This window comes from Parasteatoda tepidariorum, chromosome 8 (assembly GCF_043381705.1).
Source record: "Parasteatoda tepidariorum isolate YZ-2023 chromosome 8, CAS_Ptep_4.0, whole genome shotgun sequence".
Taxonomy (NCBI): Eukaryota; Metazoa; Arthropoda; class Arachnida; order Araneae; family Theridiidae; genus Parasteatoda; species Parasteatoda tepidariorum.
This window is the reverse complement of record NC_092211.1, coordinates 4,121,540-4,146,164: the sequence shown is the minus strand read 5'-3', so window position 1 is coordinate 4,146,164 and position 24,625 is coordinate 4,121,540. Positions and strand designations below refer to the sequence as shown.

The 24,625-nt window shown below is 30.1% G+C and overlaps 1 protein-coding gene across 1 annotated transcript in view; it reads right to left on the bottom strand.

Moving 5' to 3' along the window:
* Nucleotides 1-430: 430 nt before the first annotated feature.
* Nucleotides 431-24,625, bottom strand: part of LOC107440586 (protein PALS1) — a gene marked incomplete at its 5' end in the record, with an annotated part of 71,449 nt that continues 47,254 nt past the window's right edge. The window contains 5 exon segments of the mRNA XM_043038525.2: nucleotides 431-4,469; nucleotides 16,810-17,012; nucleotides 18,764-18,928; nucleotides 19,626-19,697; nucleotides 22,594-22,655. Of these exon segments, the coding sequence (XP_042894459.2) occupies nucleotides 4,170-4,469; nucleotides 16,810-17,012; nucleotides 18,764-18,928; nucleotides 19,626-19,697; nucleotides 22,594-22,655 (802 nt within the window). The 3' untranslated portion in view covers nucleotides 431-4,169.

The window sequence follows — 24,625 nt, the reverse complement described above, 5'->3', positions numbered from 1 at the left end:
GTAGGAATAAAACTAATTAATTTCTTTTGCCCAGAAAACATTTTCTCATTTTACTCACCAGATGGCAGTATTTTTAAGGTAATTGTAGATAGTTAGTTTATTTTAAACTAGATGTCAGCACTCATCAAATACGCGTATTTGGCAAAATGGACACTTTTATGACCGTTTTCTTGAAAATGAACCGATCGTCTGGGGTTAATGTGTGCCTCAGGATACTTTTGGCCAGATAAGTGTACAAAGAATTAACAAATATAAATAATTTTTCTCTGCATGCCCTCAAATTTCTAAATCGTTAAAAGCGAGGGGAAAAAAAAAAAAAAAAAAAGAACGTTGAGAATAACTGGATAAGAATGTAAAAAGAACAATTCATTTAAAAAATGATTTTGTTTTTCTCTTTCACAGTGAAACAAAGCATCCAAAGAGAAAACTGTTTTTAAACTCAATCAATATTTCAATTTATTTATTTTTTACACAGTTAGTTTGTACATATTTACAAATATATTAAATCCTCTACAAAAACAAACATGCAGTTAGGTAATAATGTGATCATCATGACACAATTTTCACATTTTTAATTTTATACAAATTCTGTCCATTCCTTAAGGATTGAGATTTACAGAATACATTTTTCATCTTAGGCAGAATTTCTTTACATACAGAGGGTTTGACACTCAAATTTGGAATTCCCTGTACATATTATACACATTAAAAGGAAACACGCAATGATCTTGTATTGGGCAAACTATACTAAGGAACAGCCAAACATAATTAAATAATGTAAATGAAATAGTTTAATATAGCTGATGACCATCGTTAAACACCCCACGTTTACGAGTGATTACCATTTTTTAAAAAGATGAAAATAAGAAACTCCCAGTATTTTTTCCAGTTTCTAAAGTAAAACTCAAAATTCCCTGCATTTTCTCTGTTTTCATAGGTGATTTTTAAATTCCCTGAATTTTCCCTGTGGAGTTGCAACCCTGATAACCAAAATATTTATACATTTTCAGATTTTACATTCAAGATGTTTTCTTCCAGCAAAATATTGCACATTGGGTCTGTCAATTTTTTTCTTTTAAAGTAGAATCATTTACAGAATTTTATTAAAAACTTGCCTCATAAACATTTCCAAAAATGAGAGAATCTTGAAAAAAAAGAAGCTCACATATGGAAATTTGAATAGCAGGGGTTGCCACTCAAATCTGGAGGGAAAAAAATTCCCTGTACATATTATACACACTATATTAAGAGGAAACACAACAATCATTGTTCTCTTGTGTGAGCTGTATTGGGCTAATTATACTAGAAATAATTGCTGGAAAAGCTTAAATAAGGAACAGCTGAAATATCATCCTTAAATATAGGACTAGACTTTATCTAGATGGGGCGCCCTCTGCTTCACTACTTCAATCATAAAGAACTGAACTTTATGGAGGTATTTAAATTTTTTAGCTCATTATAGATAACAAGAAAATTGATTAAAACCTAAAATAGCGATAAAATTCAACCCCTTCCAATGGTCTGATGAAATATCGTTCCGTCCACTTCATTGATTTTTCTGACTGTTATCCTTGTCATCTAGCTGCAAAAAATTCATAACCATGCTGACATTATAGCGGAATTCAGCTACGTTATGCAATGACGATGGCTTACTTAAGCCAATCAGAAGCCTGTATTTTTGTAAACATATAGTATTTTGTGATATGTAAAAATACAGGCTTTTGATTGGCCGAAGGTGTCCATTGTCATTGCAAAAATTTAGATGAATTCTGCCCTAGATCGGCAGGACTATCATAATTTTTCCAGGCTAACAGAATTTTGTTTTATCTGATGCATCACGAAAACAATTTATTACGTATTATTAATACATGTTATGTATTACACTCATGTATGCAAACAATACTATTATGAACCAAAACAAATTAAAATAAGATTAAACATTTTAACTACATTATTAAACTATTTTATTTGTTTGCCCATCTTCTACTTCTAACAAAAAAAGACAAGAGAAATTCTTCAAAATAAATGATTGAGATTTTATTCACATGCTTATTATCTGTGCAGTTTCCTTTCGTGTTAACCGATTATCAGCTTGAAAATTTCATGATAAACAAGTAAAATACAGCAATATTTGATTGCTGACTCAAAAGACCCCAACAGGTGTTAATGAGGTTCAACTGTATGTTTAAATATTAACGTGAGACTGATCAATTTTCTAAACTACTGAAGAAATTTCATCACATATTTCGAAAGGTCCATTTTATTAGTTTCTTTGTGGTAAAGGCTTTATTTGATTTTGCCTTAAATACAAGTTTTATTTACGAATAAGTTTTATTATTAATCTCTCGGGGGAGCCTGTAACCCATAGAGACCGCATCCCCAGGTGGCGAATATAGGAATGCCTCCACTAGTTCTCGGGTGGGTGGCAGACCAACAGGTACAAGTCCAACCTTTTGAGGCTCTGGCAACCCTCCTTCGCCATGGACAGTGGTATGGTGCCACTGACTTCAAAACTTCATGAGATCCTCGACAGTAATGATGTATTGGAGCTTGCAGATGCAGTTTTGAAGGCACACAAGGTAATTTAATTGGCCATGGACACGATAAAAAAAATTACGAATAAGATTTAATATGTAATTCTTTTAGCATTGCATAATATTCTTCCTCTCTGATATCTATATTATTCATCGATAAACAAAGTATTGAAAGAATAGCGTTCACATATAGATGTATTTCAGAGTAATTTTGCAGAATATAATTTTCGAATGATTAATAAAAATGATAATTTTTTTCCCTTTCCTGTTAAAAAGATGCAATATTAAAAAAAATCAAATCAAAATTTCTCAATTTGTGTCAAATAACCTGGTCTTTTAAAGTTTTGATTTAATTATTTAAACGCAATAACACAGTGGTTTAGCGTGAGGAGAGGTTCAACTGTAGTTACAAAGCAAGCAATCATTTTTAAATAATTATGAACTCTTTTAAGTGAAATTCTTACTTCTAATTATTACACTACGAAAAGAATATTTTCCTAAATGTCATCAAATAAATAAGGACGAACTATGGACCAAAAGTTCTGTAAATCTCACTCCTGTGTGTGGAACATTGATAAAAGCAAAAGAAACTTACTTTCTGCTATTTTAACAAAAGCCTACTTTTGTCAAAAATGTTTTTTTTTTACTTTGACTTGACAAGGTTGCCACTCAAATTTATTAAGAGAAACAATTACTGTGCTCTTGTATTGAGCTGTATCGGGCTAAATATAGTAGTCATAATTGCTGAAAAAACTTGGAGAAGAAAGGAACATACTTAAAACAAATAATGCTATAGTAAATGAAATAGATTAGTATAGTTGAAATATCTTCCTTAAATATCCCACTTTGAGTGGTCATCATTTTTTAAAAGATGAAAATAAGAAACAAAATTTCCTATATTTTTTCTAAAAAAACTTGAGGAAAAACAGAACAGCTGAACATACTTATAACAAATAATGCTATAGTAAATGAAGTAGTACAGGGTGAGTAGCCAGATTTTTTAAACAAAAAATAAGCAATTTTTAAGTACTTTCAAAGCACTTATAAAATACATTTTAACCACTTTCTATAAAAAAATTCATAATTAGGATCTACCTAGCAATAAACATTTTTTCTTCTATCATTTAAAGTTCTTAATTTATAAACATGAAATCAATAAAATACTAAAACATTTTCAAAGACTTTACATAATCATTATAAAATAACCAGTTTCTAATAAATATTGCAGAGAAAATTGTGAAAATCATGCATTTTTCGTAATTTAGAACAACGATCAACACAGCAAAGAAAAAATCAATCGAAAGATATGAAATTAAGCACTTTTTACAAACCTTGAATAAAAAAAGCACCTTTAAGGGCTTTTAAAAAGTGAAAATGAAAAATAAGCACTTTTTAAAAATGCTAAGCACCCTATAGTTTAATATAGTTGAAATATCATCCTTAAATATCCCACAGATAGTACTTTGAGGGGTTAACATTTTTTAAAAGACGAAAATAAGAAACAAAATTCCTGTATTTTTCCAGTTTTTAAAGAAAAACTCAAAATTCCTTTTTAAATTCCCCGTGGAGTGGCAACCCTGCTGTCCAAAAGAATATTTACTTTGACTTCAGTGAATTTAAAAAAAAGAAAAGAAATCAGTCGGAGTAGTTGAGTAGCCACGATCGAGGCACCCACTGTGGTTCACGTTCTAGAGTATTTATTTCTTTTAGGAGTTCGTTGAATGCTTTGTCAGTGTCCGAATTGATGATGACCATATCGAAATAATGTCCAAAATTCTCTTCCATCTCCCTCGCTTTCTCGATGATGTCTTTAAGCTCTTCATCCTTTGGATTGTCTCCGGCTTTCAGGCGGTTTTGGCGAAGTTTCTCTAGGGAAGGGGGTGCTACAAACACCACATATGGTTTCAGATCAGAGTTCTTCAGGATTTTCAGAGACTGAAAAATAAAAAACATTTCATTGAAAAACTCACATAAGGATAAAAAGAGAACAATGTTTCTTTTCTGTTGCTAAATCTTTCTCAGTTGCTTGGCGACCTAAAGAAATTTGATAAAATTTATTAACTAAACTGTTTATAAGAAATGAATAAATATTTTATTTGTAATAAATTAGTTGAAATCTGGCAACACATTACAAAAATAGAAAAAACAATCGAAAAGTATAAAAGAAAACGATGTCTTTAAGTAGTTATTCTTCTTATGTGCCACTATATGCATAAAATGCCTTCGTCCTATAAATAAATGTGCTCTTGTCTCCAACAACCTGTTTTCTTTTTCGTGTGAGTCATTGTCCAATATGGTTCATAAAATTCAAAGTTTGACTTCGCAACATTAAGTGGCGTCTGTGTGATATTCAAGAGCCAAACATAATAAAGAAACGAAAGTAAGTAAAACTATCAGAAACTAATTAATATTTCACTTCATGAATGGAAGAATTAAAAAATAAAAGAAAGCCATTGCGCCAAGGATTTACTTTAACTGCCAATAATTTAGAAACAGAGTTATCGAATACGGATGTTAAAGTGGATCGCGTAAAGATTTTATTATCACAATTGACTAATAAATTCGAAAGATTAAACCATGTGCAAACTCAGATTTCTGAAAATTTATTAAAACTAGAAAATAACTATGATTATGAAAAATGTTTTGAAGCCAATGAAGAATATATTGACAGATATGTGTACTTAAAAGAAACTGTTAATCTTCGCTTGGTGAATAATGAACCAAGTTCACAAAATAGTGCGGAACTTAAGAGAAAATACAAGCTTCCAATGTTAGAACTACAAAAATTTAATGGAGAAATAAAAAATTGGCTAGGATTTTGGGGACAGTTCCGTAAAATACAAGAGGACAATACCATCGATGATGATGATAAATTTCAATATTTGGTTCAAGCAATGGTTTTCGGGCCACCAGCAAAAGAGCTGGTAGATAGTTTTCCACCGTCAAGCCAAAATTATCAAAAAGCACAACTAAAATCAAGATTCGCAAGAGATGACCTAATGGTCGAAATCTATATTAGAGAATTGTTAAGATTAGTGTTGGCACAGGCCACCAAAAAAGGTCACATGACATTGGCGACATTGTATGATAAATTGGAAACACAGTTACAAGCTCTTGAATCGCTTGGCGTTAAAAATGATATTTATTGCGCCATGTTTTACCCATTAGTGGAATCAGCTCTTCCAGAGGGTCTTTTGAAGGTTTGGGAGAGATCTCGATCATCCAGAGAAACAAAAGTCTGCACAGAAAATCTTACAAAATTATTGAAATTTCTCAGAATTGAAGTTGAAAGTGAGGAACGCCTACAAATAGCTCGTAGTGGATTCGGTAGCCATGGAAGTTTTGATGTAGTTCCACCAACTGCCGCTTGTATATATTTTGGTGATTCAAGGAATAACACGAGTGATTTCAAAAAGTTTAAATATATATGGTGTGACAAGGATTCACATAGCTCAGTGGAATGTTTCAAGTTACACAATTTAAATTATAACGATAAAAAGACTGTTTTAAAAAGAAAAAAGAGCATGTTTCCGTTGTTTGAAAATCGGCCATCCAGAACAACAATGCAAAAGTTCTGGTAAATGTTTAATTTGTAATAGAAGACGTTTGACAGTAATGTGTTGGAACATAAAAAATGGTGAAAACCAAGGTCAAACAAAGTCAAGTACTAAAGGAAAAAAATGATGAAAATCGCAGTAGTTCTAAAGCTCTTGTTAATCAACAAAAGGGTGAAACGTTGATGCAAACACTGATAGTAAAGGTTGAGGATATAGTTAAAACAGATAGACTAGCAAGAGTTTTGATTGATTCCGGTTCCCAAAGGTCATACATAAAAACAGAGGGGGTAAAAAAGCTAAATTTGTCAATAGTTGGAGAAGAAACTTTAAACCAAGCATTGTTTGGCGGAATAGAAACTGGTCAGGAAAAACACAGTGTCTTTGATGTTAATATAAAATCCCTAGATGGTCAATTCAAAATTACATGTCCAATGTTAGCCCAGACAAAGATATGCAATTTCGTACCGAGATTAAAGAATCATAACATTTATCCCATTCTACAGCAAAAATCAATTAACTTATCAGACGTTGGGGACAATCCTTCAGAAATTAAAGTGTTATTAGGTGCGGATGTATTGCCTCAAATTCTCGCGGGTAAAATTGGATGAAAATATTATGGCTATTGAAACTCTGCTTGGGTGGACAATAATGGGTCAACAACATAGAGAAGAAAAAACAAACACTATTTTGAGCTTATTCTGCCAGCCCAGCATTGAAGACCTTTGGAGAGACTATTGGAATAGGATATCCAGCCGAAACACCAAAAATGAAGAAGAATTTTTTGAACAAACTGTTCGCACAGATGAAAGTGGTAGATATGAGGTTAGTTTACCATGGAAGGAGCAATAATCGCCAACATGCGGAGAGTAGACTGGTGATGCTAACAAAAAGATTAAAAAGAACTGGAAAATTTGAAGAATATAATAAAGTACAATGGCTTCAAGAAGGCATCATTGAAATAGATGAAAATTGTGAAGAGCCAGGAAGTCACTATTTAACACATCAAGCAGCCATAAAAGAATCGAGCCAAACTACAAAACTGAGACCCGTATTTGATGCGTCTTCCAAAGATGCTCATTCAGTTCAGGAAGTATTTCTATGGGATAACATCAGATATAAGAAAAGCATTTTTACAAATTGGAATATCTGAAGATGATAGGAAATATTTGAAGTTCTTATGGTGGGATAGAGATGAAATTATAACCTGGAGACACAGAAATATTTGCGTGCCACAGAAACTGCCTTCTTCATTTAACAATGAAATAGAAACTACTTCATCAAATATTATTACCCTTAGGAACAATGTTCTAAATTTAAAAGATTGCAACAAGTGGGTAAAGGAATTTGGGAAACTTACAAATACAAAATGGAATTCTAAAGCTTTGAAACCAAGACAAAGATTTGTTTGCTGGTAAGCAACTAGTTTAGTTATTTTAAGAAAAATTTTGTATTTAATTTTTATGGGAAAAGTTATTTTTGTTAAATTTAACATTTTTATGAGTGGCGCCATCTATTTTTATAAAATAGAAATAAAAGATCTGCATTATGCCTAACTACTTATAACTTATTTTTAATGTTTTCCTTTGTTTGTTAAATGCTTTATAAAACCGAAAAACTATTATTTGACATCTAAGAAATCAAGCAATTTTCTTTCAAGATGTTTATTTTATTAATTTTTGATGCATAATTCCTATCAAAATCAAAGTGAATGATTATGAATTGTTCATTGAATTAATACCTTGAGAAATGAAAAAATAAATTTACAAAAAATTCTATCTTTTATTTCTAGTACATTTCTATTGGATTGTAAATATTTTTTTAATTTATAATTGCAGGAAATTATTTGTTCGTCNTGAAGAAGAAGAGAAAGAGAAAGAAGGCTCAACTTGTACAGCGTGGTAAAGAATCAAATAACAATTTAAAAGAAGGAGACGTGGTGCTTATTGGCGATGATAATGTCAAAAGAATAATAATGGGTCAACAACATAGAGAAGAAAAAACAAACACTATTTTGAGCTTATTCTGCCAACCCACCATTGAAGACCTTTGGAATAAGATATCCAGCCGAAGCTAAAACACCAAAAATGAAGAAATTTTAGAATTTTTTTGACGCACAGATGAAAGTGGTAGATATGAGGTTAGTTTACCATGGAAGGATCATATCTTAAGCAATAATCGCCAACATGCGGAAAGTAGACTGGTGAAGCTAACAAAAAGATTAAAAAGAACTGGAAAATTTGAAGAATATAATGGCTTCAAGAAGGCATCATTGAAATAGATGAAAATTGTGAAGAGCCAGGAAGTCACTATTATTTAACACATCAAGCAGCCATAAAAGAATCGAGCCAAACTACAAAACCGAGACCCGTATTTGATGCGTCTTCCAAAGATGCTCATTCAGTTCAGGAAGTATTTCTATGGGATAACATCAGATATAAGAAAAGCATTTTTACAAATTGGAATATCTGAAGATGATAGGAAATATTTGAAGTTCTTATGGTGGGATAGAGATGAAATTATAACCTGGAGACACAGAAGAGTCTTGTCTCACGTGCAGTCCATTTCTGCTCAATGCTAAGTTTCAACATCATTTACAGAATCAAACCGGAGAGTTTCAGAAAGAGCTTGCAATTCATTTTATGTGGACAATTGCCTCACCAGCAAAAGATGTCGAAAAATTTATTCACGAAGCCTCTCTCTTGATGACAAAAGGAAAATTCGATCTAAGAGGATGGGTCACAAATGTTACAAGAAAAAAGAAATTACAGGACACGCAAGACACTTCTTCTTGCGAGTCGCCGTCCAATAGGGATCATAAAATTCAAAGTTCGACTTCGCAACATAAACCACAAATTACATTACCGGGTATTAATGCACCCTACCAGAGGAAATATTTATAGGCCCATTAGGGGCTCCACAATGTGGCCCTATAGTTTACTATGTATGTATCTAGACAATAGCGTTAAAATGAGAAAATTCGTAGTCATTATTAGGTATTACAACATGGCCCCATATATCCCCTTAATATTCAAACTGGACCACATATTATATTACCGGGTAATAGTGTACCCCACCAAAGGAAATAATAAGATGCCCACAATGTGGCCCTATAGGTAACTACATATGTAGTGTGTTAAATAACCTTAAAATGAAGAAATTACATCATCTCCCCTTAATATTGATTACTTAAAAATGGACTATACCCTGGAAGAACATTCTCCTTCATTATGAATTGCAGAAATAATGAGTTCTGACAATTCTAGAATAAGAAGTTTCAAATACTGAAAAGAAAATTTTTAAATGAAAATAAATTATGAGATGATAACTTAGGATTTTATATTCTAATAATTTGTTTGCATTTTAATGTTTTTTTTCTTCCGCTATTGAATCTTCGTGACAAACTTTAGGTTTAATGGACTTTTTCTTTCTTTTAAATTAGTCATGAAGAAGACCATTGCCATGCCTCCTCCGAACTAAATTTCAGTCATAGTTTCTTTTTATAATTTTTTTTTTTTACTTTTATTTTAAACCGCAAAGAGCATAGAAGCAAAAATATAAACAATGATATAATTTCATATTAGCAAGTATTCAATGTTACAATTTTTCATTTTTAAACAAATTTCCCCAAAGTATTTTTATAGCACGTCGAGTATTTCCGAAGTATCGAAACATTTCTTTACTTCCATAATTTGCATGAAAATAAGAAAAATTTTAAAACATTAACAGGTATAGAGGACATAAAATAGTTTAAAAACTGAAACACATTTACTGAAAAAAGCTTAATAAAATAATCAAAAAATATCAGTAATGTCCTCATACTTTTAACCATGTTTAAGTGTCGTGCCTCAGGTGGCCCTTGAATATCTTACTTTTTATAAATTGTATTAAAAAAATAATAATAAACAAAAATTGCATTCTATAATTTTTAAAATAAATATATTCTTGTGTAATAACTGTGCATTTTTTCTCTACAAATAGTGTTTGATTTTCATGCAAACACCAATAATTTAAATAACTCATCACCAGGAAAACGTAAAAAGTAAACCGAAATCTATTTCTCTACGCTAAAATGAAGTTTTTAGGATACTCAACTCTAAATATGCTTGACCACCTCCCATTCTGTTTAGTATTTATAATTATAGTTTGTCTAAAATAAGAACTCCCCCAGACATTCGTCTGGACCTATCGCGGTGACCATGATAACGAGGTAAGACTATTTCAAGCAGGGGTGCAGGGTCACTGCTTTCGAGTGGTTTCGGCGAGGGTCGACGAGAGAAAGAGAATCTCTTCGGTCTATTGTGTTAGTCCTAGAGTGAAGCCCTGAAATACGCAATTCTTGTTTCCATAGCACCAGACAGCTTCAGACTTTGTGACGAGGGGAGTTCTTAGCTTAAACAAACTATAGTCAAATAAAGTAGTGATAATTGAAAGTTTAGAATGACACATTACAATGAGATAGCAACTTTTAAACAAATGACTTTTTAATACTTTGATGAAATAATTCATACCTTCTGAATTTTTTTATTTGTAATACCCTTTATATTTTTTAAAAATTTAATTAGCTTCTTGGTTTTGAAAATTATTTTATAATTTGAGGATAGCAACTGGTTAGCATCTTTTATGGCAGGGGTTCTAAATTAAAAGGACCACATGAGCTTCATTTAAATAGTTTTTTGGGGGGTAATCAAAATGTGTTATTTATGACATATCTTATGTATGTGTGTAGTTTAAACAATGTGTGAGATATTCTAGGGTCCCAAAACATTTCCTATTAAGATGGCTCTAAAACTGTGCTTCACTTTATAATTTTAGTTTATCCATCCCAATTTTGGGTTTACAACTACTAATGCAACCTTGTCATTTTGAACCCAATCCAGAAGACAAAGAAACTCCTAAATCAGTACCCCCAGAGGTATGATTTGTTATGGGAACACAGAGGACTTTGTGACTTGACTGATTTAAATGTGCATCAGTCATAATTTACTACACGGGGAGTCTTTGGCCGCCGTCGATCGAACCCACAGCCTCTCGGATATGGGCCTAATGCCCTACCGACCAGGCTATCCCGGCTGCTCGTAAATTCTCGACATATACAGTATTCCTAATGCCTCTATCACACGAGAGAAAATAAGAGCAACCATAAGTGGAACTTCAACTGTATCCGCAACTCTAAAGGCAATTTCTCCAAAAATTGCTCCGAAATCCTCGTGTGATATAAAAATCACTGTTGCCCGAAATATCAGCAACTGGTCAGGCATTTTAACAGCAACTCACACTTGATCCAATCAGATCTCGTACACAAATGTAAATAAAAATGGCGGAGATGCTGATGAAGAGGATGATCGGATGAAATTTTTTATAGATGAAACGGATCAGTTTTTTAGTTTAATAATAACATTTTCCTTTTAATTAAAGCATTAAAAAATACTTTCACATGATGAGATGACCATCTTAATGCAGTTGATGTACTACCTAAACGGGAACCTGCAACTCATTTTATTAGTGGTGAATTCAGAAAACTATTTTCTAGATAAATTTTCTTTTAGAATATTTATTTGCTTTAAACTAATTAAATTAAAACTCATTATAATTTGTTCCAATTAAAGTTTTAATTACTTTAGATAGAAATAATTTCTTTTTTTAAGTATGTGAAGATTTATACAGACGAAAAGCTTTCCTTTGAAATATTCGCCAAACTTCGTTGCATTATTATAACATAAAATATAATAGTGATTGTTAAAGCATATGCCCGAATATTTGAAAAAATAAATCTATTTTTATTATTATTATCATTTGTGAAATAATTATTTTATTCCTCCCTAAGAATTCTCTTAATTTTTGAAAAACTTATTTTAAAACAAGTTAGAAAACATGTGTGGCAAATATTTATCTAGTCTCTCATTTCGGTAATTATTGAAAAGTATTAAAAAAAAAAAGTAGTAATATTATATCTAAGAAGCAATTATTAAAAATGCAAGTTCCCAATCCCCTTATCTGTTTCTCCATTCATCCCCTCTCTTATTTGTTGTATGATGATTTGCATAATATTTTGTTTATTATTATTCAAAGTTAGCTATTGATACTTTACTTTTCTACAATGGTAGTAAGTAAAGTTTACCTTACTAATTTTTCAATATGCTTACATTTTTAATAGTCTTCGTTTATAAATGCAATTAATTTTTTTGAAGCAAATATATGTGCCATTTTTCATTAGTGTATAGAATAAATGATATTTAATCTCCTTTATTCTAATAATGTGTTGGTAAAATTTTATAATGATAGTGATTTCTTTTTTTTTATTTCAGATATTTTGTATATTCCTGTAAGGTTTGTCTGGTGAAGAAGGAAAGAGATGTAATATTATTTTTATGAATGAAATTAAAAAATAAGAAATGTAAATGAATAATGTTCTAAATGTTTCACTTGATATTAAATTTTTTATTTTTTAAATTGATTCTTGTATTATTTTAAATGCAAAACAAAACACGTAAAAGACTATAACAAAATAATAGGGTACACAAAAAGAATGCTCTTCATAAAATATTGTTTTTTTCTTAGTTATTAATAAATTTGAATTTATATATTGCATATATTACAAAAAATATGTCCTAAAATAAATCCTTTAATTTTTAATTATCTTATACCAATAATGAATGTTTTAAATTTTGCAATAATAAATTGTAAGTATGACATTGAAAATCCTCTTACAGTTAAAAAACAATTTCACAAAGAAATTGGAAAAACTAATTTTCATGAAAGTGATATTCCTGATATGCAATGCTTAGATGAATAAAAATGATGATCTCTTAATGATTTAATGATTTTGGTAAATGAATTTTTTGATAATAAAATTTTGAGACATTGTACAGTAGAGAACCAATTATCTGGGATGCTCGGGACCATCGCTATCCCGGATGTCTGATTCCCGATTTTCTGGATTGATAAAAAAGTGTTGTTAATCGATGTTTTATCGAACCCGAATTACAAGGAAAATGTGTAATGCATAAAGTAAGAGAAAAAAGAAAGGTACTCCTAACTTTAAAAAGAAAAAAAAATGGTAGAAAAATAACATTAAAAGAATAAAAAAATTTGCAAGTTTAGACAAGAAAAACAAGTTTAAAAAATACAAAATTCTCGTATTAATTTTTTAAAAATAATTATAATTCCTAAATTAACTAATATAAACAAAACCAATGGTTAAATAACGCAATATATTTCATACCTAATTACACGGGGAAAACGATAAAATAAAAGGAAAACTTATTAATCTAAATAAAAACACTTGAAAATTATCGAATCGAAACGATAGTTAAAAAAGGCACTAGCATAAATATTAAAACCCGGAACAAGGCAAGATCAATGGAATTAAAAAACAAAACATAATGATAAAATTTATGAGTAAAAATAATTAATTTATTGTGAAATTTATCCTGAAAAGAAAAAAAATCAAACGTAGTGGAATCAGAAAAACAAAACTGCAATCTGCTTCATAAAATAATCCTATGTTTAAATTCATAAACAATTCTGCTTTTATTATTTATTTTTTTTGTTGAAAAAAACACGATATTTAATTACAGCAGATGTGATTCCACATGAATAAAAATTTGCAAATGATACCGCACTTCCAAAAAATGAGAATTTATTCAGAAGAAAAAGATTTTATTTTTATTAATCGATGTCAAATAGATAAATATATTTTTCTCTTTCATCTTCTGTTCACTGATATGCATGCAATGCATTTTCCCCACCTCCCTCGTAAATCAAACAGAAAACGAAATCAGCATGCCACATCCTTGAGCTTGATTGACGGCCTAAAGGAGAAAAAAAAACATTCCTCCCTTCCCCGTCTTCAAGGTCACGGAGGAAATGACGTTTCTCTGGGTAAACGGGGAAAGAAATTCTCCCCTTCCTTACATTTTCCTCTACTCAACTTCAAGGATGAGTTCAATTTCCGCTTTTTTTCATAATCATTCTAGTTTAAAATGGCGGGAAAACCGCTCAAAATTTCCCCCGGTTTTCTGGATACCGGATAAATGGTTCTCTACTGTAGTAACAAGTCTGACATTATTTATGATGCATTTTTTTAAACTAAATAAAAAAAATAGAATTGATTTAATAGATCTAATAGTTTCGATGTTATAATTATTTTATGAGTAAAAGGTAAGTCAAAAATTGTATATTTCATACATTTAACCAGTATTTCTTCTAAAGAATTATTTCAAAGGACTATTTTTTGAATTAAGCGTAAAAAATTAAATGAGAAGAAATGCCTTACTTGTTTAGATAGCAATAACAGTTGCATAAAGTGGCATAAGTCATAAAATTGTACTTTCTACACATGAAACTTTTATAAATTATCGAATAGCTAAACTATTAAATCAGACAGCTTGGCTTTAGTCTCATTCGATTTTGCGTATACATAGATAATGACACTGCACCTGCCTAGCTAGCAATGTCAGATAGTAAATATGTATAAAGAAACTATACTTTTATATATAAAACATAAATAATTACTATAACACCTCACTCGATTCAAAGTAAAAACAATCGTAAAAATTCTAGATAGTATTTAAGTCCATCCCCTTTTTAACCCCCTAACCTTTTAGAGATGTAACATGAAATTCATTGATATCTTAATATAATTTTATATTATGAGGTAGAAATCATAATCCTTTTTATACTAAGCTACTTCACTAATGTGGAAATGAAGTGTTCAGAATTTTTATTTGCAGCTGAATCAAGACTTTAAAATGAACATAATTAAACCAAAATCAATCAATAATCTACAACCTCTGTGATTTCCTTTTCTTTCCTTTACGAACATCATTGTGAAACTATGACAAAATAGAATCATATAAATAATAGAAGTTAAGTTAAGATAAATTATAGAATATGCTGACCCAGTTACGAGCAACACTATGGGCAAGTCCGAAGGGAGAAATTGCCTTTAGAGTTGCAGATAGAGCGGAGGTTCCACTTATGGTTGCTCTTATTTTTCTCTCGTGTGATATAAGATATTTTGATTGGATTTCTCAGCAATGCTTTCTGTGATTTCATGCATGCCATCTTTCAGCCATGCTCGTTATTTGCAGCATCGAGTGATTTCTGTACTTCTGTTTGCATTTTTTAAACTTGAAATATCAGTTTTTTTCACCTGAGAAACTGCCTTCTTCATTTAACAATGAAATAGAAACTACTGCATCAAATATTATTACCCTTAGGAACAATGTTCTAAATTTAAAAGATTGCAACAAGTGGGTAAAGAAATTTGGGAAACTTACAAACACGAAATGGAATTCTAAAGCTTTGAAACCTCAAAGACAAAGATTTGTTTGCTAGTATGCAACTAGTTTAGTTATTTTAAGAAAAATTTTGTATTTAATTTTTATGAGTGGCGCCATCTATTTTTATAAAATAAAAATAAAAGATCTGCATTATGCCTAACTACTTATAACTTATTTTTAATGTTTTCCTTTGTTTGTTAAATGCTTTATAAAACCGAAAAACTATTATTTGACATCTAAGAAATCAAGCAATTTTCTTTCAAGATGTTTATTTTATTAATTTTTGATGCATAATTCCTATCAAAATCAAAGTGAATGATTATGAATTGTTCATTGAATTAATACCTTGAGAAATGAAAAAATAAATTTACAAAAAATTCTATCTTTTATTTCTAGTACATTTCTATTGGATTGTAAATATTTTTTTAATTTATAATTGCAGGAAATTATTTGTTCGTCACCACAGTGTGTTTATGAAAGTGCCACAGGAAGAATGTAAAAGAAGCTTCTCAAAAAACAATATATAAGAGTGAAGTTGAACAAAAAAATCAAGAAGGAAATCCTTTATAAAAGTTAGTATAAGTTATGTAAAAACTTTTCATAATATTCACTTAATTACAGGTAGTCCGAAAAGTACTGGATACAATCTGGAAAAATATGCAAAGATCTTTTGCATAAATTTTTCTAAAAGATGCATACAAAGTCCGTCTAACCAAGTTTAATGTCTTTTTTTAATTACAGATTTTCCTCAAAAAAGTATCCATATTAGGTCTACAGGTTTTGGCACTTGGTAATCGCAAAGCGAAGTTCAAATTGTTTAAAATAAAGATATTTTGAGTAATTTGTCAGATCAAATATCGAAAATAGATGAGGGAGATTTTTGTGGTAAATTTGATGGTGATCAGCTTCAACTAATCTTTTTATGTTATGCTAGATGAACAAGTAAAGTTCAAAAGATTTTTTTAATAATTAAAAACTTAAGAGCTAAATAAGCTAACAAATAGATAATATTTAAATATTTTTTAATTATTGATTTGTCGTGGTTAAAAAAAATTTTTTTTTTGGAACTTTAAATTGAAGATTTAATATGTCAAACTGCTATAATGTTGCTACAACCAAGAAGTTAGTAATATATATATATATAGCACAAAAAATAAAGAGAAAATTAAGAAAAATAATAAGTTTTATTTACTGCGCATAAGCTGCAAGTGAATAGAACTCATAAAATTAGTTCAAAATTGCTTAACTACCATGTTTTCACTACATTTTGAACTTTAAAATAAATAATGAAATTTTTTTATGTCTACATCCCAATTACCGAACTGAATAGCTCATTAATGAAGTAGTGTAATGTTTCAGAGGGGGTCTTGTCCCCCAAACTACGCCACTGTTCCTTCCAAGTACTGAGATGATCAATTGAGTGTAGATTATTACCTGTGGATGAAGATTGAGTACACAGATCTTTGAAGAGTTGACAACAGCTCTTATGGCATCCAGACTCGTCCCATAATAGTTCTTCTCGTATTCTCCGTGTTCCACAAACTTCCCAGATGCTATATCAGCTTCAAACTGCGATCTGGAGATGAAGTGATAATCTGCACCATCCATCTCACTCTCTCGCCTCGTCCTACTCGTATCTGTCAACAAAGCACCTTTAAAGCACTTCATACATTAACATGATCATAATAAAATAACTCTTTTTCTTGATTATATTAGCCACCATGAAAAGATTGATAGATTTTTCGGTTCGATTTCAGAGGGTGGAAAATGGAGAATATTATGCAAAATGTAGCAGAGTTGCACACGAGAGCTCAGTAGACACACATGCGGACTTCCAAGTATTTAATCAAACATGTAATATGATTAGCCCTTTCATATGCTACAGACCGACGGCACACCGAAAAGGATTATGGTTGAATGAATTGGGAAAATGCTGAATAGAACAATTTGAAAACTATAATTTTGATATTACATTGAAAAATAGACTCGGTAAAGAAAGAAAAAAAAAATCTTTTTTGAAAAAGGAAAATTAAGCACTTTTTAAAAACACACTGCGTAAAAAGCACCTGTAAGGGCCTTAAAAAAACACCTTTAAGCGCTTTTTAAAAACGCTAGGCACCATGTACTTATGCAATTTTTTTTTTTAACAACTTATGAATGCTCCTTACAGTTCAGTAAATCAAATTTTTACAATTTTAGAGCACTTAAGTTCGTAATAAAAAAACTAGCAAGGAAGAAGAAAAAAAGGGGGGGGGGAAAACAACAGAATTTTGCAGATTTCTGGAAAAGTGGCATCAGGGTTCCTACTCAAATCTGGAAAAAAATTCCCTGTACATATTATACACAATATAATAAGAGGAAATACACAATCATTGTGCTCTTGTATGAGCTGTATTGGGCTAACCATTCTAGTTTTAATTGAAGAAAAAAGGAACATACTTAAATAATGCTATAGTAAATGAATTGTTATATAGCTAAAATATATAGCTGAGCTGAATATCATCTTAAATATCCCATAGATTAGGGCCTTGAGTGGTCATTTTTTAAAAAACAAAAACAAGAAATTCGTAAAAAAAGGAACAAAATTCCCTGCATTTTCGCTGTCATTTTGTTGTGATTTTAAAATTCCCTGTATTCTTTGTGGGGTGGTTGCCCTTTTTGTATAAATATTTTTGCAAGACCCTCAAGCAGCAAAATGCTTTATAAGAATCTAAGAGGGGAAAAATATGAATCTCCTTTAAAAACACAATTTGCCCCAAAGGTGTCACTCTAAAAATATTTAAAGACGGAACTTATTATTAATTAACACAATCTATTTACTAGAATTTAGCTCACCCACTCCAAAATGTACCTTTCTATTATGATAAGGACATTAAATCAATGATCAAATTTTCATTTATTTTTTACAGCAAATAAGATGAAAATAACAGTTAACCTTGTACATTGTTTTACATCAATCACAGAATAATAAACAACAAATTTTCTCTATACATATCTCTACTTATTTTTCACTTCATCATTATTTGTTTAGTTTATGTTAAAATTATCAAAAAATTAAATTTTTTGATGTCAATCAACAATCCCGATGTCGAAACTGATTTACGATGGTCCAACAAAAGAATAGCAACACTTGTTCATGTTGAACCATCACAGTTTCTTACAAATCAAATCTTGGAATTTAAGAATTATGATGGTCCAACATAAAATTGCTTTGAAGAAGAATATTCCAGAGAGCAAATAAAAAATTATTATTAAACTATCATGGAATTGTACCATCTTAGAAATGAAATGTTGAAAGGATCAACCATCATCTCAATGTAGGACTGATTTATGATGGGCCAACATAGAAAAACCTTAAATTGTTTTGAGAACAGTAAAGCATATTTACGAGGAACAGCTGCTGCAAAACGTTCTGTGTCTTCCATCAGTCGTTGCCTCAACTCGTGACGACCAATGTTAGGAGGACCTATCAACACGACTGGACGTTTACGATTGGCTCTTGGATAGTATAAAGCTACTTCTTCATAGGTTAGGATTTCATCCCCTTCAACTTCTGCAACAAATATTTGTAGTTGTTAAAATAAACACAATATTATATTATAACCGTCAACCGTTTTTTGGGCTTACGACTACCACAGCAGTCATAAACCCAAAAAATTGGGTTACATTAAACTTTGTAGCCTTGTCATTTTGAACCCAATCCAGAAGACAAGGGAACTAACTCCTGGATCAAGTATTGGAAGAAAATTGTTTTTTATGGAGGACTTTGGGATGGAACTAACCCGCATTTTTGTCACAGGAGGAGGAAAATCACAAAAACCTCCCTCTAACCTGTCTACATGAAGTAGATTGGGGTTAAAAATAATATCAAATACTAAATTTTAAATGAAGAAAAATAAACCTTAAATTGAGAACAAAAGTAGAAATACTACATTAAATTATTGTACAACTGTATTTCTTAGTTAGACAAAAGCTTTGTACATTAGAACCTCCAATTTACATAAAATAGATTGGGGTAAAAAATACTTAAATTAAATTACATTTTTTCAAGTTTGGATATCTGGCTGTAAAAATAAAAGTAGGCTTCATGATTGGTTAAAAAACTATTGTTAGATAATACAGTTCTGACATAATTATGTATTAAAAATTATAATATTAAATTTATAAAAGAGTAATGAAATAATAAATAGATATAAATTGCTATATAATTTTCCTGAATACTGATTTTGAGTGATTAATGTTTTATTTACCATCGTTCAAACTAGGATTATAGAGTTTCTTCTTTTTCTTTTTATGGTATTTTTTGGCACATAAGAATTTTCCTGGAAAGAAAGAAGAAATTATTGCTTTTCAACAGAATCCTCTCAAGGTTATTCAATAATAACAAGAAATTATGAAATTCATTTTTATTTTAGACCAGAGTTACCATATTTCCCCTGTGGCTGTCTAGCATTAATATCTTTATGTGTGACAACACATTTAATAATAATAAACATATATGTTGTTAACACTAAACATACCAACACTTTGACCTATTTCTACCATAACTGGTCAAATGACCAGATTTTATGTTTCTTGATTGAATGTATGAAATATGGATGTTAGGTGGGAAATAAACTTTAATTATATTTAAACAAAATTGTATATTGCCAATTTGTATTTACTACAAACACAAAGAACTTTTAATCCATTGCTCAACCCATTCTTCACATATACAGGGTGTGTTTCCATTGTACATTTTCCTCAAACATATTTCTTCTAATTATTATTATTTCCATAATTCTTATGATTATAAGAATATATATATGAATTATAATTCTTATACCTATTCTTACTATTAATATTATTTCTACTAAGAACTTGTGCTGTCTCGATTGTATCGAAATTTTTTTGGGTAAAAACTAACAGTTAGTAAGAAATGAAGTAAAGCTATCAAAATAATATATAAGCTACTTACCAAAACATTTAGTTTTTCTCACACAAAAATGCCAATCTAAAATTTTAGGTACTTTCTTGAAATTTTAAATCACAGTTATTCTGATTTGAACTGACTATGTAACAGTCTTTGCAGAAATGTGCAACTCATCGAATGCAATACGTTGAACACGCATGACATTGCCATTTCTGATCCGATAACCTTATAAAGCAATACATTGTTCTCACTGTGAAATGACCGGTGGTGGTAGAAATAGGTATACGACAGATATTATTCGAAACAAACAAAATAATAATAGAATATTAACTGTATATAATTGCTAGAAAAAGTCATAGAATTTTTTTTAACTGAACAAGTAATCATCACAAAAAGAAAATAATTAAAAATCGTGAAATCCAAGTAATAATTGCGGAAAAAAAATTGACAACAAAATCACTTGAATCGGACTCCTCAAATGCGTGTTTCGTTACGAGATTAGATGGTAATATCATATAAAAAATATTGGGTTTAAAAACTATTGAGAAATCAATAACAATAACTGTTAAACATTCGATTAATGCCTTAAGTAGTAAATACTCAAATGCACAATTTTCCATATTGTTTGAAATACATCAGGATATTTAAAATCAATATCAATAACTGCCGAAAATACAATCATAACACTACATCGATTTACTATACTATTGGCTTAAACTGAGCGGGTCAAAAAGTGATTATCTAAATACTTGATTAAAATATTACATGTAAACTTCTGTGGAAAAGAAAAGTAATTTTTTTTCTTTACTTTTCAAAAGAAAAATCTTTCTGCAAGCACTTTGTAACGATCTGCAACAATGTCGCAGCCATTCTGCCACGGGGCATTTTTCCAGGATGCGTACAGATTTAAAAAGGAGGAGAACAATTATACAGATATCTTACTAGTGTTGATGGACTATTTCAATGGGATTACATTTTGCATAATGGATGCAATTATAATACACATAATTAATCATTGCACAGCATTGCTTTTAGATTGTCCTAATTTGATTTTCATAAACAAACAATCAGGATTTACAATATACATTATTTTACTTAATTTAATTTTTTCAATTCATAAAAACAAGAGATTCCTTAAAGTTTAAAAATGTACACATAATTACTTTAGCAAAATTTTAAAATGTTGAGAAAACATGGAAAAAATTAAATAACAATGAAAAAAAGAAAATTATATTTAAAAATAATAATAATAAAAATATGGGGGAAAAAATATATAATCTCTTTATCAGCTCACACGATTACACTCACAAAAAGGAGTTCTTTCTAATATTGAATCAATATAGGAATCAAAGCAAAGTATATCAATGCAATAGTGTGAGGTGCACTCAAAAAATTCTTTGAAACAAAATAGAATAGGACACATTAAGTAAAAAATATTTTATAAAAAAACAAAACAAAAAACTAAATTTATAAAGCGAGTAGAGAATTTAAATGAACTTATATGGACTGGAAACTTTCAAGAAGGATTCAAAATATCTTATTAATAATTAAAACTTAATCTTTGTTTTTCTCTTTATCTTATTTCAGGGTTAGCCAAATCTTTCAACAAAAAATAAGAACCTCTTAAGTACGTTTAAAGCAATCAAAAAATATTTTTAAGCACTATATACATTAACAAAATGCAAAATAATTTTAAAATGAAAGAATGGAAAATGAAGCCTAAAATTAAGAATATCTTGCAAAATGCAGCAGAGTTGCACATGAGAGAGCTACAATCTCACCGAACCCAGTTCCGTATACACACATGCAAAATTAATTGCTGCTTTCATACGCAAAAGAGCGATGGTATGCTGAAATACGTTGTGAAAACTTTGAATAAAACAATGCGAAAACCAAGCCTTTTCATAATACGTGGCGAAAATTAACATGGTAAAGAAGAAAACATCTCATTTTCCAAAAGGGATATTTCAGCACATTTTGAAAAATACCCAATAAAAAAGCACCTTTAAGGGCTTTTAAAAAAACGAAAATAAGCACCTTTAAAAAGCACTATGTTTTGGTTTTGATTGTGTTATATTTCAAAAGTCCACAAATTGATAACTTTCAAAATCAGATGAGAATCATATTTTTTAATTGAATTAAATCTATGGTGCAAAGAAAATGTGCATCCAAACAACTCTTTCGGATATTAAAATTTTTTAAAAGCTTCATTTTAAATTATTATTATAAAGTGGTTTCTTGCAAATGTTTACAATAAAATAACCTTTGAACCCAAAGAATTAAGAAAAAAAAGAAAGAAAAAAAACCTTTTTTAGATTTTTCTTTGCTATTGACTTCCCCGATGATCGTCTGCTTCATAGACTCTCGCCTGAAAATAACAAAACAAGGAAGGTAAAAATGATGACAATCATTAAAAATTATGACAATTTGAAAAATAGATTGAATATGTGTGATGATCAACTAACTTTTCAATCTAAGTCTTCTTTGTACCTGAACAAGGGTGTGTAGTCATATTTTTCAACAAAACGATAAGCACTCTTTAACACATTGACTGACACACATGTTTAAAATGAAATTAAGATAATGGTGTGAGTAACTAATAAAATACACTTCGTAAAGCGGCACTCGTGGCCGCTTCACATGGGGATGTAAAGCAGTCACAAGTGCTGCTGTACGAAGTGTATTTTGTTAGTTACTCCCACCATTATCTTAATAATGCAAATCCGAACCGTGATGGATCAGGGGATAGAGCGCTTGCTTTTTGACGAGGGCAATCGGGTTTGAATCCCAAAAATGGCTGGTTAATATGAATCCGCATTCGGCTTCCATCAACCTCGGTGCTGTTGTAAAATATCCTCAGAGGTAGACACATCATAGGTTAGAGTTCCTTTGCCAGCTAACTATGGGTCCATCAAAAGCAAAATTTTCCGAATACTTTATCCAGGAGTTCCCTTGTTGTCTGGATTGGGTTTAAAATGACAAGGCTATGGAGTTGAACATTAGTAGTCGCAAATCCAAAAATTGGGTCGGCTGTTTGTCACAAGAATAATATCTCACTCAGTTTGTTTCCATGGTATCATGTCTGCTTATTTGTTTCTCATCTCGCCATTTCAGTTTGAATCCTTGCAGAGTAAAAAGGACCCCAATTCTTTGAAAAGAAAAATGGAAATCTTATTTCTTCTTAGTGAGTCCAATTGCAGTGAACAAAAAAGCTTAAATGAGGCTCATAATAATTTTCTTTATAAATCATTTTTGTATTACTTTTATAACAATTCCGATCAGAAACTTTGCTGTTGCGCGAATATGGGTGACGTAGCAGTGAACATGTTAAACACTCAAAAATTATTTTTAATCACTTTCCAAAAAAAAAAAAAAAAATCCTAATTAGAATACGTGCAGCAATAAAAACTATATATTTCTATCGCTTAAAGTCCTTATTTATAAACATAAAATCAACAAAATGCAAAAACATTTTCAAAGACATTACATAATCATGATAAAATAACTAGTTTCTGATAAATATTGCAGAGAAAATTGTAAAAATTATGAATTTTTTTTTGTAATTTATGACAATCAACAGTTTAAAAAAAAAAAAAAAATTTTAAAAGAGAGAAAATAGGCTTTTTTTACAAACCCCCAATAAAAAAAAGCGTCTTTAAGTGTTTAAAAAAAAAAATAGCAAATCAAAAATAAGCACCTTTAAGCACTTTTTAAAAACAGTACGCACCTTGCGATCATAGCCCAGGAGCCTCTGAGAATCAGTTTATTTATAAATTGTTTCACATGTAACAAAAATTTGTATTTCTTTTTCATAATTTGTTTAATTCAAATTACACCAATGATTATTATAGTTTATCACCTTAAACAAAGTGGCCACTAAAATCAGGAAGAAAAACAAATTTCCCTGTACATATTATATACAATATATTAAGAGGAAACACAACAATTACTGTACTCTTGTGTGAGCTGTATTGGGCAAACTATACAAGTTATAATTTCTGGAAAAACTTAGAGAAAGAAGGAACATCTTAGCATACTTAAAAAAAAATAATGCTAAAATAAATTGAATAGTTTAGTATTTAAAGACAAAAATATGAAACAAAATACTCTGCATTTTTTCTGTGATTTCAGATGATTTTTAAATTCTCTGTATATTCCATGTGAAAAGGTAACCCTGGTAATGAGAGAGTTTTTAGAAAGAAAATTTCAAGAAAAAAAATAATTTACAGTTTTTACAAAAAAAAAAAAAAAATTGCAATTTACTTATTTTTTAAAAATTGTTTTAATTTCACATAAACAATCAAATCCGAACCGTGATGGATCAGGGGATAGAGCGCT